Below are 16,719 nucleotides of genomic sequence, written 5' to 3'. Positions count from 1 at the left end.
TAAAGACAGTTCAAGAAAGGAGACCTACAGACCTATATCTTTGATGGATTTGGATGCAAAACTGCTAAACAAAATACCAGCAACACGTATTCAGAACCACATAAAGAAAATCACACACCATGACCAGGTATGGTCTATCCCAGGGATGCAAAGCTGGTTCAACATACAAAAAAACAATCCATGTAATTCATCATATAAACATGACAATAAAAATGACAAAAATCACATGATCATTTCAATAGATGCTGGAAAAGCATTTGATTAAATCCAACATCCATTTATGATAAAAGCTCCGCAGAGAATTGGAATAGAAGGAACATATCTCAACATTATAAAGGCAATCTACAATAAGCCAATGGCCAACATCATATTAAATGCGGAAAAACTTTAAGAATTCCCCCTAAAAACAGGAACAGGACAAGGATGTCCATTGTCACCACTTCTTTTGAATATAGTACTTGTGATGCTATCCAGAACAACAAGGTAAGAGAAGAAAATCAAAGGAGTACAAATAAGGAAAGAAGAACTCAAGCTATTTGCTGATGACATGATACTATATTTAGGGAATCCAACAAACTAAACCGAAAGGATTATAGAACTGATCAACAAATTGAGCAAAGTGTCTGGATACAAAATCAATCTTAAAAAATCAGAAGCTTTCCTGTACACCAACCATAAGACCACTGGAAAAGAAATTCAGAAAACATTTTCACTCAGGATCCCCCCCCACACACACACACACAAAAAAATACTTAGGAATAAACTTAACCAAGGAGGTAAAAGATCTCTACAAAGAAAATTATAAAACATTGAAAAAAGAAATCAAAGAAGATCTTAGAAGATGGAAAAATTCGCCATGTTCATGAATAGGCAGAATAAATATCATTAAAATGGCCATCTGTCTGAAAGTGATCTACAGATTCAATGCAATACCCATTAAATTACCAAGATTATTCCTAATAGACATAGAAAAATCAGTCCTTAAATATATTTGGAATAACAAAAAGTCCAGAATAGCCAAAGTAGTTCTCAGAAACAAAAAACATGCAGTAGGAATCACAATACCTGACTTTATACAAGGCCATTGTAATAAAAACAGCATGGTATTGGCACAAAAACAGACACATAGACAAATGGTGCAGAACAGAAGACCCAGAAACAAGCACACACACTTACAGCCAATTGATTTTTGCCAAAAGGGCCAAAAACATACACTGGAAGAAAGATAGCCTGTTTAACAAATGATGTTGGCAAAACTGGTTAACCATATGCCGAAAATTGGAAATTAATCCCACTTTCTCACCCTGCACAAGAGTCAATTCAAGATGGATCCAAGACTTGGAAATTAGACCAGAGACCTTAAGGCTCCTTGAAGAGAGTGTAGTTCTAACACTTCAATACATAGGAACAGATAAAAACTTCCTCAACAAGACCCCAAAGGCACAAACAAACTAAAAGGTGAATTAATATGTAGGGTTTCATGAAACTGAATAGCTTCTGTCAAGCAAAGGAAACTGTTAAGAACCTCAATTGAGACCCAACCGAATGGGAGATTTTCACCACCTACTCCTTCAATAGAGGACTAATATCTAGAATATACAGATAACTAAAGAAACTCAACACTAAGAAAACAAATAATACAATCAAAAAATGGGCAAGTGAACTAAGAAATTCAAATGGCCAATAAATGCATAAAAAATGCTCAGCATCATTGGCAATAAGAGAGATGCAAATCAAAATTACTCCAAGATTTTACCTTACCCAACTAGAATGGCAACCATTCAAAACAAAAACAACAACAAATGCTAGTGAGGATGTGGAGAAGTAAGCACTCTAGAACATTGTTGGTGGGATTGCAAATTAGTGCAACCACTTTGAAAAACAGTATGAAGAATCCTCAGAAGAATGGGAACAATTTACCATTTGATTCAGCAATACCACTTCTGGGTGTCTACCCAAAATAAGGAAAACTAAACTACCAAAATAATGCGTGTGTATTGATGTTCATAGCTGCACAATTCACCATGGCCGAACTATGGAACCAGCCAAGATGTCCATCAAAAGATGAATGGATTACAAAACTGTGGAATATATACACAATGGAATTTTACTCAGTCATAAAAAAAACACAATTGCAGCATTTACAGGGAAATGGATGGATCTTGAGGACATCATACTAAGCAAGATTAGTCAGTATCAAAAAATAAGGAATCGGATGCTTTCCTTAATATATAAAAGTTAAGTTGAAAGGAATCATAGGAGGAATGCCAGTGAAAAAGGAGATCCTATAAAGGCGCAAATAAGGCAACCTAACTGTGGGGATGAGAGGGAAGAAGGAAGCTCTTTAAAGTGCACAATGCCAATAAAAAATAAATAAAAAAATAAATATAAATAAAAAAAATTAAGTGCACAATGCACTTATTCGTATCATAGTCAACCACTAAGCCAAGCATGAAAGGGAGGGATGGGGAGAAAGTGGGCTGGGGACTAAATGGGGGCTGGATGGGTGATGTGTGCATTTATGTCTACACAAGTTTTTTGCTTCATTATGATGTATAAATACGATACACCAATAGCCGGGTGTGATGGTACACCCTTGTAATCCTCACACTTGGGAGGCAGAGACCCTGTTTCCAAATAAAAATATAAAAAATAGGTGTCTGGGAGTGTAGCCCGAAGGTAGAAGGGTTTCCAGGAACCCTAGTACCACCAAAAAAAAAGATACTTTAAATACAATGCAACAATAACAAAAAATTTAAAAAGATATGAGGAGCTGGGCATGGTGGCACATGCTTGTAATCCCAGAATTTGGGAGGCTGAGACTGGAGGATCGCGGTTTGTGGACAGCCTCAGCTACTTAGTGAGGCATTCCTCAATTCATTGAAACCTGGTTTCAAAAAAACGAATTAAAAAAATAGGGCAGGGGCTGTAGCTCGGAGGTTGAATGCCCCTGGGTTCCATCCCCAGAACCACCCCCCCAAAAAAAAAGATATGAGGTAGATTGTCACTCATTAATACATAGTAGCATTTTTCCAGATAACGAGGCTTATACTACCATTTTAGCAGGTTTTTTTCATTAGACCAGAATCATTAATAGCAGCATCTTTATGAGAGAGAAACACACCACTCTTCAGCAGTCAATAGGTTTGGGTCAGTCTGCTCAAATGAAAAACATGCTACTGGGTCAGGAGTATCAGTACTGGATTTTAGAGAGTTTAATACTTATGGCTGTCTGGCATCACTAGAGGGAGAGCACTGTACTATATAAACAAGTGGACCTGCTAAAATAAAATCAGTAAAGAGAATTATGCCAAGAAAAAAGAAGCTTAGTGGGCCCCCACACTGTACAAGAGAATTTGTCATGAAACTGTTGTAATGGAGCTCTTTTTTGATGAGTAAGATGATGCCAGTTGGCGTCTCCCAGCATTTTGGCTGCAGTAGGTGTAGTGAGGATCACTGTAAAAGGCCTAGTACACCGTGGTTGGAGATGTTTTGGTTGAAGCAAACTGAGGAGAACTTGATCCTCTGGCTTAAAGGCCTTGACTGCTGGGTGTGGAGCTGCTTCTTCAGTCTTAGGTTGGGGAAGATATCGGTCAGCATGTTCCTAAGAGGGTGCCTGAGAAAAGACAAGTAAGAGAGATAGGAAGCCAAAGGACTGGGTTGGGGTGGCTGGGTGATGTGTGCATTTATGTCTACACAAGTATTTTACCCCATTATGATGTATAAATACAATGTGGCAATAAAAAAGAAAAAAAGAAAAAATATTAACACAACATATCAGCTTGATTTATTTCACAGGAACGAGGAGAAAATGAAACATATTCTTTGTATTGAAGGGTTTATGGCCTTATATATGAACCCCAAATTATAGGGGTCTTGTAAAATTCTTTAGGCTCAAGTTCCCTTTTAACAAAGTAAAGATGAGCAAGATCAAATGGAGGATTTATTCTTAAATGTTCCAACTAGGTCTCCTCCAGGCCCCATTGCTCCAACTACAGAACTAGCATTATCCCCAGTAGCTTCTACTGAAGCCTCTGGGAAAAGCTCTGCAGATTCCTCTACTCCCTCTTTTCCAACAGCTTCCCATTTCACACCACCTTCTTATCAGCCTATCTATCTTCCAGAGGAAACTAGCCCTGAAAATATAAGAATCAGCACCTCATCATTCAACTATGCCTAAACCTTCTAATATTTTCCTACTTTGGTGAGGTGGCAGATGGGGAAAGAACAAATTAAGAGTACATGTTATTTTTTCTGTGGGTGACTTATCACAGTATAAACAAAAATTAGGTTGATTTTCAGAAGATCCTGATAGACTTATAGCAGAATTTCAGGCCCTGATGATTGCATTTGATCTCACATAGATTGACCTCCAAGTGATTCTTTCTACTTGCTGCAGTCCTGAGGAAAAGGCTCGTATACAGGCAGCAGCAAAAGTATATGGCAATGAGGTTCATGCTCAAGATCATGAATACCCTGTAGGGTAAGACAGTCTCTGATCAGAATCCTAACTGGAATTATCAAAGCCAGAAAATTGATCATAAATGAAGAAATTATATGATTACATGATTGCATGAACTGAAGGAATGAGGAGGTATATGAATAAGTCACCGAATTATGACAAGATCATAGAAATAACACAAGGATGAAACCACTGCTTTATTTCCAGAATGCTTAATTGAAGCCCTTCAGAAGTATACTTGTATTATCCCAGACTCACAAGAGGGACAAATATTATTAGGGACTCATTTTATCAGTCAGTTGGCCCCAGATGTTAAAAAGAAACTACAAAAGTAAAAAATGGGACATCAAACTCCCATTGAACAACTTTTAGACTTGGCTTTTGTGAGTTTTCAACAACAGGAAGAATGTAAATGAAACTATTAAGGTCAAGGAGAGGCTTATGCAGGCACAAAAACAAACTCAATTAATGTCTCTTACATTGGTTGATAGACCCTTGCCCCCTTAGAGATACCAAACGTCTCACTCTAGACAGAGGGGAGGCTCAAGTCCTGGCATTACTGCTAAGAGCCTGAGCACTGGGTCAAGGACTGCCATAAGGAGAATCCATCTGTACCTGGGATGTGCACCCTCTGCAAAGAGGGAAAACACTGGAGGAATAATTGTCCTCACTCCTGAAGGGAGAAGAGGCCATTTGCTCCAATTATGGCTACCACTGAAGACTTAGAATGCTTGAGATTCAGCAGGGCCTTCTCTGACCAGCCCTCTAATCAGCTGGGCATCATCACAACAGAGGAGCCTCAGGTGACTCTTGGTGTGGCGGATAAAGATTTCAAAATTTTTTTTTATACGAAGGCTCATTTTCCTGCCTTAATTATTTATCCTTGACCACTTTCTAAGCAAACATGTATTGTAATGGGGATTAATGGTATCCCCAAGGCCAAACACGTTACTATGCCTTTGACTTGTAGTAACAGGGCCAACAAATGATGGAAACATGTCTGAAGACATTCTGTCTTGGGTAAATCCTTAAGTCTGGGATACTGAGATTCCAGAAAAGACAACTAATGCTCAGTCTGTCCTTATCTCATTAAAGAAACCAAAAGTCTTTCTCCATAAACAGCAGTATCCATCAAACCAGAGGCCCAAGGAAGACTGTAGTCTCTTCTTTCTAAATTTCTTAAATATGGTCTTTTAGTTCACTGCTTCTCCCCATGTAACACTCTCATCCTTCTGGTGTTAAAACCAAATAGGGAATATCGGTTAGTTCAAGATCTAAGGGCAGTTAATGAGGCTGTAGGTTCACTACATCCTAGAGTTCCTAATCCACCTACTATTTTGACTCAGATACCAAGTGGATCTAAATGGTTTACTGTCCTAGACCTTAAGGATATATTCATTTGCATCCATTACATACAAATTCACATTATTTTTTTTTTTTTGGTTTTGAGTGGACTGACCCTCACAACATGGAAAATGCCCAGTACACTTAGACAGTGCTACCTAAAGGCTTTCAATACAGCTGTCACCTATTTGGAAATGCTTTAGCAAAGGAATTAAAAATCTTTAACTCTTAAAATGGGGCTCTGCTTCAATATGTAGATGATCTTCCTACCTGCAGTCTCTAAACAGGACTCTGATGACAATACTGTAAGAGTTCTTAATTATCTGAGAGCTACAGGATATTGAGTGTCTCCACAAAAGGCTCAAAACTCCCAGCAAAGAGTATAATATTTGGACCATATCCTAACTCCAGGGAAACAAACCCACTCTGGGAAAAAGAAGCCCTTTTAAAAATAGGGTCACCCAAACCAAAAAGCAGTTTAGAGCCTTCTTGGGGATGACTGAATTCTGTAGAATCTAGATTCCCAGTTTGGGGCTTATAGATAAGCCACTCTATGAAGCCACACAGTTGCCTGATTATAATACCTTGGAGTAGACAAAAGGACAGCAAAAAGCCTTTCAAAACCTAAAAAACAAAAATGATTACTGTCCTCTCCAGCCCTGGAAGTCCATGACTTGGGTAAACCGTTTACTCTCTATGTAGCAGAGAGGAGGGCATGGCTCTGGGAGTTCTCATTTGAGGATTAGGAGAAATTCCACAACCCATAGCTTTTTTTTTCTAAACAACTTTATGCAATGTCATACAGATGTCTTGGATGTTTGAGAGCTGTAGCTGCTACAGAACTTCTGGTAGAAGAAGCCACTGAATTAAAGACACTCACTAGAGGAACAAAATCCATACCAGGTTAAGAGTGTTCTTGAAATTAAAGGACACAGATGGCTAACTGGAGGGAGGCTATCTAAATATTAGAGCTTCATATTAGAGTCTCCAGAGATTACTCTTAAGGTTTGCCAAACTTTAAATCCAACAACTTTACTTCCCTCTCCAGAAGAAGGAGACAACTTGCTTCATTCCTGTATAGAGACTATAGAAAAAGTTTTCTCTGGCAGGCCTGATCTCAAGAGTCTGCCCCTAACTAACTCTGATGTGGAATGGTTTATGGATGAGAGCAGCTACATGAATTAAGTAATTTGAAAGACAGGCTATGCAGTTAAGTTAGCCTTCAGGAGGTTAATAGAGGCAAAGCCATTTCCTCCACACAGCTCAGTGCAAAAGGTTGAAATAATTGCTCTTACCTGAACTTTGCAATTGGGAAAACATAAGCACTTCAACATATATACAGATTGAAAATATGCTTTCTTGGTCCTACATGCTTATGCTGTTTTTAGAAAGAAAGGGGGCTTTTAACAGAGAAAAAATCCTCCATTAACCATGGTCCTGAGAATCCCTCTCTCTCTCTTGGAAGCAGTGTAGTTAGCTGTCTTGGGGATTACCAAACTGAAATCATCCTCACATACCTCCTCTAGTTCACCCCTCAAGAAAGTCCCCTATAAGAAGAGAACCCTGAACTCCCCAATATGCTTTCCTCATCTTGAGGTGACCCCCATTCTCTCTTGAATGTGTATTTCCTCCCCTTTCACCAAATAAACCACTGTCCATGATTTTGAGTGGCACATAATGAAATTCTTTTTAGTCATATTATCCAAGGACCCTACAGATCCTGAGTTCCTGAGCTGAGGATTCACCTAGACACTACAACTGGCCAAAGTCTTGCTGTGAAAGTTCCTAGGCTGTACACAGAAAGGAGAAACTAAGGCAAAGCCTTATGCACTCTCAAAATTTAATCAAAGAAATTGAGAACCCAATTAGGTTTCAGCAGCTAGCCTTCAGAGGACAGCACAAAAGAGAGATGTATTGAGAATGTTTGAGAGTCTCTAAATTAGTTTTCAAAGTACCTAAATCCAAAGAGTAGTGATATGGTTTTAGTAAGTGGAAAATATCTGGATTTGATAAAGACACACAGCCTTCAGATTTGATAGTTTATAAAAACCAGATAAAACACTAAATTTATTCAATAGACACATATTATTCCTAGAGGAAAAATTGGATCCTCAATATTGGAGACTGGGAGAAGGAATTGTATGCCCCCAAACTGACCTACAGAGGAGAGAAAGATCCTCAAATCACTGTGTGAGTGAGTGTGTGTGTGTGTGTGTGTGTGTGTGTGTGTGTGTGTGTTGTACTGGAGATTGAACCCAGGGACATTCTACCTCTGAGTCACACTTCCAGCCCTTTTTGTTTTTTTTTTTTTTTCCATTTCTTGAAAAAAAAAAAAATAAGGTTTCCTGAGAGTCTTGCTGAGTTGCTGAGCCTGGCCTCAAATCCATGATCCTCTGTCTAACCTGGCTTGACATTACTTATTTTAATAGCATTTTTCAGATGAATAATTTGATTGAAAAGTTATTTGAATATTTATGTTGAAGAAAAAACATTAGTATATCACAGAAAATTGGAATAGTCACTCATCTCTTGGTGACTACAGTTATAAACAAGAAGGGAGTTTTAAGATTCACTCAACTTCTCAGACATTTCTCATTAACCTAGTCTTCTACTGATAAAAAATATATTTTAGGAGGTTACATTTTAAAATTATATCTTAATGATGTGTTTCTGGGAACATATAGTTCAGTGATGTATTTCTGAGAAAATATCCTTGTCCCTTAATAGTCTTCTCTCATAAGAGAACCCTTCCAAAAATTTCTTAGTAGAAATTATTCCTAGAGAAGAATGACATTGGTAACTCAGTCATTTTTATCTTAATAGTAAGACTCACTTGAGGAAACTTATAATAAAAGGCATATTTCTGAAATTAGCTTCTACAATTCAAATTCATCAAGTCAATTATGTAGCCATATTACTTGCTTGATTATTTATTTACTTGTGTATTGATTGATTGATTGATTGATTGATTTTGAGATGAGTCTCAGTTGCAAAGCTGGCTTCAAATTTCCTCTTGTAGCTGGGTGTGGTGGCGCGTGCTTGTAATCCCTGCGCTTGGGAGGCTGAGACAGGTGGATTGCACGAGTTCAAAGCCAGCCTCAGCTACTTAGTGAGGCTCTCAGCAACTTAGTGAGACCCTGTTTCCAAATAAAATATAAAAAAAGGTCTGGGAGTATAGCCCAGAGGTAGAAAGCCTCTAGGTTCCACCCCCAATACCACCAAAAAATTAAAAATAAATAAAAACAAATTTCCTCTTGTATCATTCTCCCATCTCCCATGTAGTTGGAATTACAGATATACTCCACTGAGCCTGGCTTGCTCACCATGTGTTTGTTTGTTTGTTGTTTGTTTGGTGCTGGGAATTGAACACAGGGGCATTGTATCTCTAAGCTACACCCTTAGCCATATTTTTATTTCTTATTTGAAACAGGGTCTCACTAAGTTGCTGAGGTACTTTCTTAGTCATTGAAGTTGGCTTCAAACCTTTAATCCTTCTTCTCCCTTCAAGTACTGGGATTACAGATTTGTGCCACCACATCCAGGATTGCATCCATTTTTTTTAAAGAATTCACTTTATTAGGTATTTGATTTATTTCAGTGAAGGCTTTTGTGATTTTTATTTGCTTTTATTCCAATAAACTGAAAGACACATGACTTTGGAAATATTTGCTCTTAAATATTCTATCTTTAGTTCAGTGTCTGAAATCTGAACTGTAGTAAGTACCTGAAATATTTATTAAGTAATGATGAAATATTAAATAGAATATGTTATACCTTGATGATAAAAATGTACAATCATTATGAAAACAGTATAGAGGTTCTTCAAGAAACAAAAAATAGAGCTGTGATAAGATCCAGCTATTCCTCTTCTGTATATATTGCCAAAGGTAACAAAATCAGTATATCAAGGAGATATCTTTATGTCTATGTTCATTGTAGGACTATCAACAATATCTAAGACATGGAATTTACTTGGTGACCATATGTGGGCAAAGAAATAAAGAAATTGTGATATAAATGTACCATCAATATTATTCAACCATAAAGGAGAATGAAATTCTTCTATTTTTAGCAAAATGGTTGGAGCTAGAGAAATTATCTTAAGAAAATAAGCCAGGTACATAAGAACAAGTACACCTGTTTCCCCTGTATGTGGAAGTTAAAAAATGTCAACCTATATATTACAGGAGTGATTACTAGAGGGAGAAAGAGTAGATAAAGGGAGACTGCATTTGATCCATGCATAGTGTATGCTATACTGAAATATCAAATATCACACTGAACCCGAATTGTATGTACAATCAGTATATGTTAGCCAAAAGTAAAACAAATAAATGAATAGATAAAGGCCTTCTATAAGATTTATAGCAGTGGATGATCAGTATGACATTAATAACAACTAAGAAAATTAATCCTAAGGAAAATGTTGGTTTTCCTTTAAGTTCTCTTAATGTTCACATACTTAAGTATAATTAATCATAAAATCCAAGGCTTATCAACACACAGTATTTTCAGTATTGCAGGCAAATAGCATTATCTCAAGGAAAAATTATTTTCCTTCTATTTTTAAATTTTTATATTTATTTATTTATATATTTATTTATTTGTTGCAGTACTGGAGATGGAACCCAAGGGCATTCTACCTCCAAGCTACCCCCCCCCCAGCCCTATTTTTTATTCTTTATTTTGAAACAGGATCTCACTGAGTTGCAAAGGGCCTCACTAAGTAGCTGAGGCTGTCCATGAACCACAATCCTCCTGTCTCAGCCTCCCAAATGCTGGAATTATAAGCATGTGCCACCATGCCTGACCATCAAATTTAACTCTTGGTTGTGAGTGTCTTTTAAGAATTCAGGAACATTTCAAAATTCTGCATAAGATCTATATTTATGGGATTCAAACACACATACTTCCTAATAAATAAACTATATCCAAAAGGACAGAGTTTACTCAGTAAGAGACACAATATGTATTGAAAATATACTTTGGATGAAAATGTGTTAATAATTCAATGCATATTAAACATTACACAATAGCATATAATTATAACAAAACCTGAGTTTTCCTATGTTAAAATTAACTACTATAACTATCACTGGCATGCAGTCATTTTTTTAAATAAAAGAATTAAGTATGATGAACACTCAGAAGGAAACATACACTTCTTAAAATTAATAGGGTTTTGAATTGCTGGGATTTTTCCTTTTTGTCCTCTCACACTTCTAAAAATCAGGCCAAAGATTCAGAGACCACTTATTACTTAACCACAGTTTACCTGTCTTCCACCAATTGTTTCATGTCTTGGATATCTCCTCCTTTGCTGTGTTAGATGATGATTACAGAATAAAAACTGACTTTTATATCAGCATTTTAAGTGACCACAGCTAGTAATTTTGTTGGAATAAATTATCAGTTACAGAATATTTTCAAAACTGTACCAGTGTAATGGAAGAAGAAAATCTTTAAGCAGAGCCATACTGGAAGAACTGTATCCCCTGAATGAGCGGAAGCCACAGCACCGTGGAAACTGGAACTCAGTGAAAAGACACCTTTTGGCTCCTCAGTTTTTTCATAGCTGTTTTCATCTCCTCATTTCTCAACGTGTAGATAAGAGGGTTCAGGAGTGGAGTAAAAATAGTGTAAAATACAGACAGCAGCTTGTCCACTGAGAACCTACTAAAAGGCCACAGATAAATGAAAATGCAGGGCCCGAAGAACAGCGTCACTACCATGACGTGGGCAGAGCAGGTGGACAGTGCTTTGCCAATGCCACCTGCAGAGCGATGCCGGACAGTGCGGAGGATGGCGGAGTAGGAGACGATGACCAACAGGAAGCAGCTTACAGAAATCAAGCCACTGTCTGAGATCATAAGTATGCCTAAGACATAAGTGTCCATGCAGGCAAGTTTGATGACCAGCGGAAGGTCACAAAAGAAGCTATCCACCTCATTGGGGCCACAGTAAGGTAAATTCACAGTAAAGGCTATTTGACTCATGGAGTGAAGGAATCCAATGACCCAGGAAACCAGCACCAGCTTGATGCACATCCACCGGCTCATCACAGTCATATAATGCAAGGGTTTGCATATGGCTACATATCTGTCGTAGGCCATGCAAACCAGAAGCACCATCTCAGCCCCTCCGGTAAAGTGCAGGAGAAAGATCTGAAACATGCAGGCTCCAAAGGAGATGAGCTTCCTATCACTAAGGAAGTCCATAATCATCTTGGGGGTGGCAAATGAGGCCAGCCACATGTCTAGGAAAGACAGGTTCCCTAGCAAGAAGTACATAGGGGAGGACTGCAAGTGGGGAGCAGAAACGACAGTAATGACGATGAGCAGGTTCCCCAGAATAATGGCCACATACATCCCAGAGAAAAATATGAAGAAAAACATTTGTAGATATTGGGAAGAGCAGAGTCCATGCAACACAAATTCTGATACCACAGAATAGTTCTGCAGGCCCATTGTCTCAGGTTTCAGATTCTATCCTGAATCTGCATAAAGAAAAGAAAAGGCAGTCATTTCTGTCCATATCGAAAAACAGAACCTGGAAGTTCTTTTTTTGTTAATTCTCAATATAAGAAAATTTATGTAAAAATCATCAATATAATTATTTTTTTGATATGCATTTAAACTATATTTGGTGCCCTCTCCCCCCACCCCTGTTTTCCCTTCCCCCCTCCCACCAATAGTTGTCCAGGTTAACCATGTCATATTCATAATTTTACACATATTCGGATGTAGGCCCTCATTAATCAAGATCAGCTTTCCTCCTCTCCTATCTTTCCATTCAAACTTTGCTGATATTTCCCCTCCATTATTTGGAGTCCCACTGGTATCCTCTGTGTGATAAGCCAAGTACAGAAAGGCAAATGTAGCATGATCTTAGTAATATGTGAAATCTAAAAAAAGATGAATTTATAGAAATGCAGAATAAGATGGTAGTAATCAGAGGTTGGGAAGTGAAAATTTTATGGCAAAATTGGTCAAAGGACGCAAGCTGTAGTTAAATAGGAGCTATCTATTGTATGTCATTATTATTATATTAATAGCAATATATTATATATTGAAAGTTGCTGAGATGGTATATATTAATGTTCTCACTACAAAAATGTTAAGTATATGAGATGATGCATGTTTAATATTTTGATTTAACCATTCCACAATATTACATATATGATAATATAATTAGTACACCATAAACATTTACAATTTTGGTCAATTAAGAAAGGAAGGAAGAAAGAAAAGCAGGAGGAGGTGATAAGCAGGGAGTGCCTGTCAACTGCCAGGCATGTGAATGAAACTGATCAATTAGGGTTATCTCAATCTATTTTGAATATATAAGGGATAACCTGAAACAATATATGCAATATTACAAACAAGTCCATACCAACATGTATATTTTTCCTTTCAGATTTCAGTGTTTTCTTGGGAGTTGTGGATATTCTGTAAGAATTCAGCATATGTGAGTGCTTTAGGAGCATCTTTTTATTATTATTATCTTATTATCCCTTCTTGCCTTTGTCAACGGGAAACCTGGAAGTGACAAAGTGTAGAGTATGAACCAAAAATACTTAGAAAAATTGAGAATAGGAAGATTTTCCCAAGTGATTTTTTTAACCCATTAGCTTAGATACCATTGTTAGTGGATAATTTTTTAAGCATCAGACATAAAAATTGAAATTAAAACTTGTTTATAAAATATATATAAGACACAGAAATGTTATAATACATTACCATATTTCTCTTCCTCCTGATATTATATCTCCATTGATGTCCACAAAAACAAAATGAAATCAAGAAAGAGCATGATGATGGGTGGCTATAGCTGTGTATCTAGACATTAATCAACATGTCCCTGACCTGAAGCCCAGAGAAGTGGTCTACAACAAAATTCAAAATTTAAAGGAGAAAGATAACTATAAGCTACAAAACTGGCTCTAGTTCTAAAGCTTGTTAAGTATGACTTATATAAAATAGAATTGTTCTCAGATCTTGAAACCAATTTATGTATGTTTCTTAATAATCTTATAGAAGTTGAACTATATGTGCAACTAGTATATGTGAGTTATCTAATGGTATTTATCACATTGTCATATAATGTTTTAGAGGAAATTTTTATCTAAATGATAGTAACATAAAATCTATTTCTCTTTCCTTCTTCTTTCTTTTTCTTCTTTTCTTTCTCTCTCTCTTTCTCTTTCTCCTTTTCTTGCTTGCTTGCTTGTTTGCTTCTCTCTATACTAGGGATTGAACCCAGGGATATTCTTCTTCTGATCTTCACACAGCCTTTTTAAAAATTTGAACTAGGGTCTTGTTAAGTATTTGAGAGTCTTGACAAGTTCCTGTGACTGGTCTAGAATCTGTGGTCCTTCTGTTTCAGCCTCTCAAGTACTGGAATTACAGGTATATATCACCATGCCAGGATTCTGTTTTTCTTTTAAAAATTAATATGTAATAAAGTTTCAGAATGTTGAGTAATGCTCTTATGGGTACTTTAGTCATAATCACAATCTAAGAAGTCTTAGCTAGTTTGATTTTATTATCCTGATACCCATTCTAGCATAAATATATTACATGCCATAGAACTATACTTTTAATAGTATTTTCCTTCTTTTTTTCCATAAAAATTTTGCATGTGAATTTAGAATATAATTTAATTTAGTGCTTTATAAAGATTAAATGAATGTACAGTTGAAATAATCAAATAGAAAAACTGTGGATATTATTATAAATACTATTACTTGTTACTGAGTTAAATTTTTCTAAGATTAAACCACCAAATGTACACTGAGTGAACTTACAGTACTTAAATTATAAATTAATATACTCTTCTAAAAGTAGACATTAAATAAATGTAATAAAATAGTCTTGAAGTTCTAATTTAAGAGAACTCTTTATGACTTGCAAAGGCCTTTATATAAGTTACTCAATGCATGTTAAAAGGAAATGAGATTGAATTTGTATATAAACTAGTAATATGTTTAAATTAATATATAACTAATCCCAGCACTACAAATAAAAATACAATTAACAATGATAAAATTTAATTTTAACTAAGTTATTGTGATGTACACAGTAATGTAAAAATAATAGAATAAATCATGACTATTTATTTATTTAACTTATATGACACATGTTCACCTATATGCCACAGGCTTCTTAGTAAGTTCATGTGCTCAGTGCTGACATGCCCAATTTGTTTTCCACAATCTAGTATACTTACTATAATGAAAATTCTGAAAACATACATATTTTTACCAGAGATGATTTAATCTTCTCTTTCTCTTGCCTCTTCAAAAATAATTTGGAGAAAGCTTCATTTTAAAAACTAGAGAACTTTAGACTTTGGGCTTAAGACATAACTATTTATATAAATACTCTCCTTCACCAAATTAAGAATCCTTTAATGATGGGCCACTCATGACCAACTGCCATAATGGAGGCTAGGGAATAAACCATCTTAGGGAGGAAATTTGTGTTAATGAATCATATTCATTTCCCCAAGCGACAATGAAAGAAAATTATAAAGACCTGCCCTATAATATAAACTGGGTTATTTAATACTTTAGGCAGACGATACATATCATTATCTAGTTAATAGAGTATAAAAATATATATTTATTAAATTATCAAATCAAATTACTTCTAAAGATACACTCAGTCTTGTAACTCAGTGAGATGCTGTTTCAAAATAAAAAGATTAAAAAATAAGACTTGGGGTGTAGCTCGGAGGTAGAATGTCCCTGGGTTCCATCCCCAGTACTGCAAAAAAAAAAAAAAAAGAAAGAAAGAAAAAAAAGAAAAAAGAAAAAAGAAAAGCAAAGCTCCTTAAAAATTGCCAGTATATTTTGACTTTGTCATCTTTATGTTAAAAATATGATTATTAATAAAGGTATTGGTTAAGTAATGCGTGGTGGCGCATACTTGTAGTCCCAGTGATTGGGAGGCTGAAACAGGAGGATCACACAGGTTCAAAGCCAGCCTCAGCTACTTGGTGAGGCTCTCAGCAACTTAGTGAGACCCTGTTTCCAAATAAAGTATAAAATAGGTCTGGGGGTATAGCCCGGAGGTAGAAAAGCCTCTGAGTTTCACCCCCAGTACCACAAAATAAATAAATACATCCATACATAAATAAAGGTATTGATTAACATATCAAAAGTGGAAACTTTAAATTTGCTAAAATGATAAGTTTATAAAATTAAATGTAATTTGGTATATGGATATAGTGTCTAATGATATGTTAAGGGTTGTTAACATTTTCATTGTATTAAATACCTTTTTGATTTGATTAACATATAATACTATACCTATTTATGAGATAAAGTGTGGTATTTTGACATATGTATACAGAATATAGGCATAATTGAGAGAGGAACTTTTAATAAAAACTCAAAGAAGAACATGGGATATGTATATAACTGAGGAAAGCAAAACACAGAGAGAAAGAAGATCTGTTGCAAAGTCACATAGTTGGGTGGTACTTGTAATGTTACAAGAACTTATATGGCTGAAAGGGGATAAGTAATAAAAAATAGTTGGAAATGTTGTCCAATAAAGAGTATTGCATTGGGCATGAATACAGGAGCCTATAAGACACTAACAATACATTGTCTTCTCTTCTGAGGCAAAATGGGAAATATTTGTAGAGTTTTGAGTGAAGACATAGTAATACTAGGCATGATTTTTGAGAACATCTCTGAAAGCTCTGGAAAAGGAAAGGGTAAGAAAGAGGAGAGCAGATGAGTAGCAAGTTGAGTAATGCAGCTGGCATGATGGCTCCTGCTAGAAGAAAACACTAGACATGAGAAGCAGTAGTCATGAGCACATACATTTTCACATTAGAGATAACAAGATTCTTGGAGATCATTATGGGGTGTAATTATAATAGACAAGTCAAGTGTGATTCCA

The 16,719-nt window shown here is 36.1% G+C and overlaps 1 protein-coding gene across 1 annotated transcript; it reads right to left on the bottom strand.

Annotated features, from left to right (window-relative positions):
- Positions 1–11,340: 11,340 nt before the first annotated feature.
- On the bottom strand, positions 11,341–12,282 carry LOC308271373 (olfactory receptor 4K14-like; the record flags this gene model as incomplete). The annotated part of the gene is made up of 1 exon (XM_080707671.1): positions 11,341–12,282. Exon 1 carries the CDS (start codon positions 12,271–12,273, stop codon positions 11,341–11,343), a length of 933 nt encoding a protein of 310 aa, XP_080563797.1. The 5' UTR covers positions 12,274–12,282.
- Between the last annotated feature and the right edge of the window lie 4,437 nt (positions 12,283–16,719).

Source organism: Muscardinus avellanarius, assembly GCF_963383645.1.
Source record: "Muscardinus avellanarius genome assembly, chromosome: 12".
Classification (NCBI taxonomy): Eukaryota; Metazoa; Chordata; class Mammalia; order Rodentia; family Gliridae; genus Muscardinus; species Muscardinus avellanarius.
This window is presented reverse-complemented; position numbering and strand designations above follow the sequence as displayed.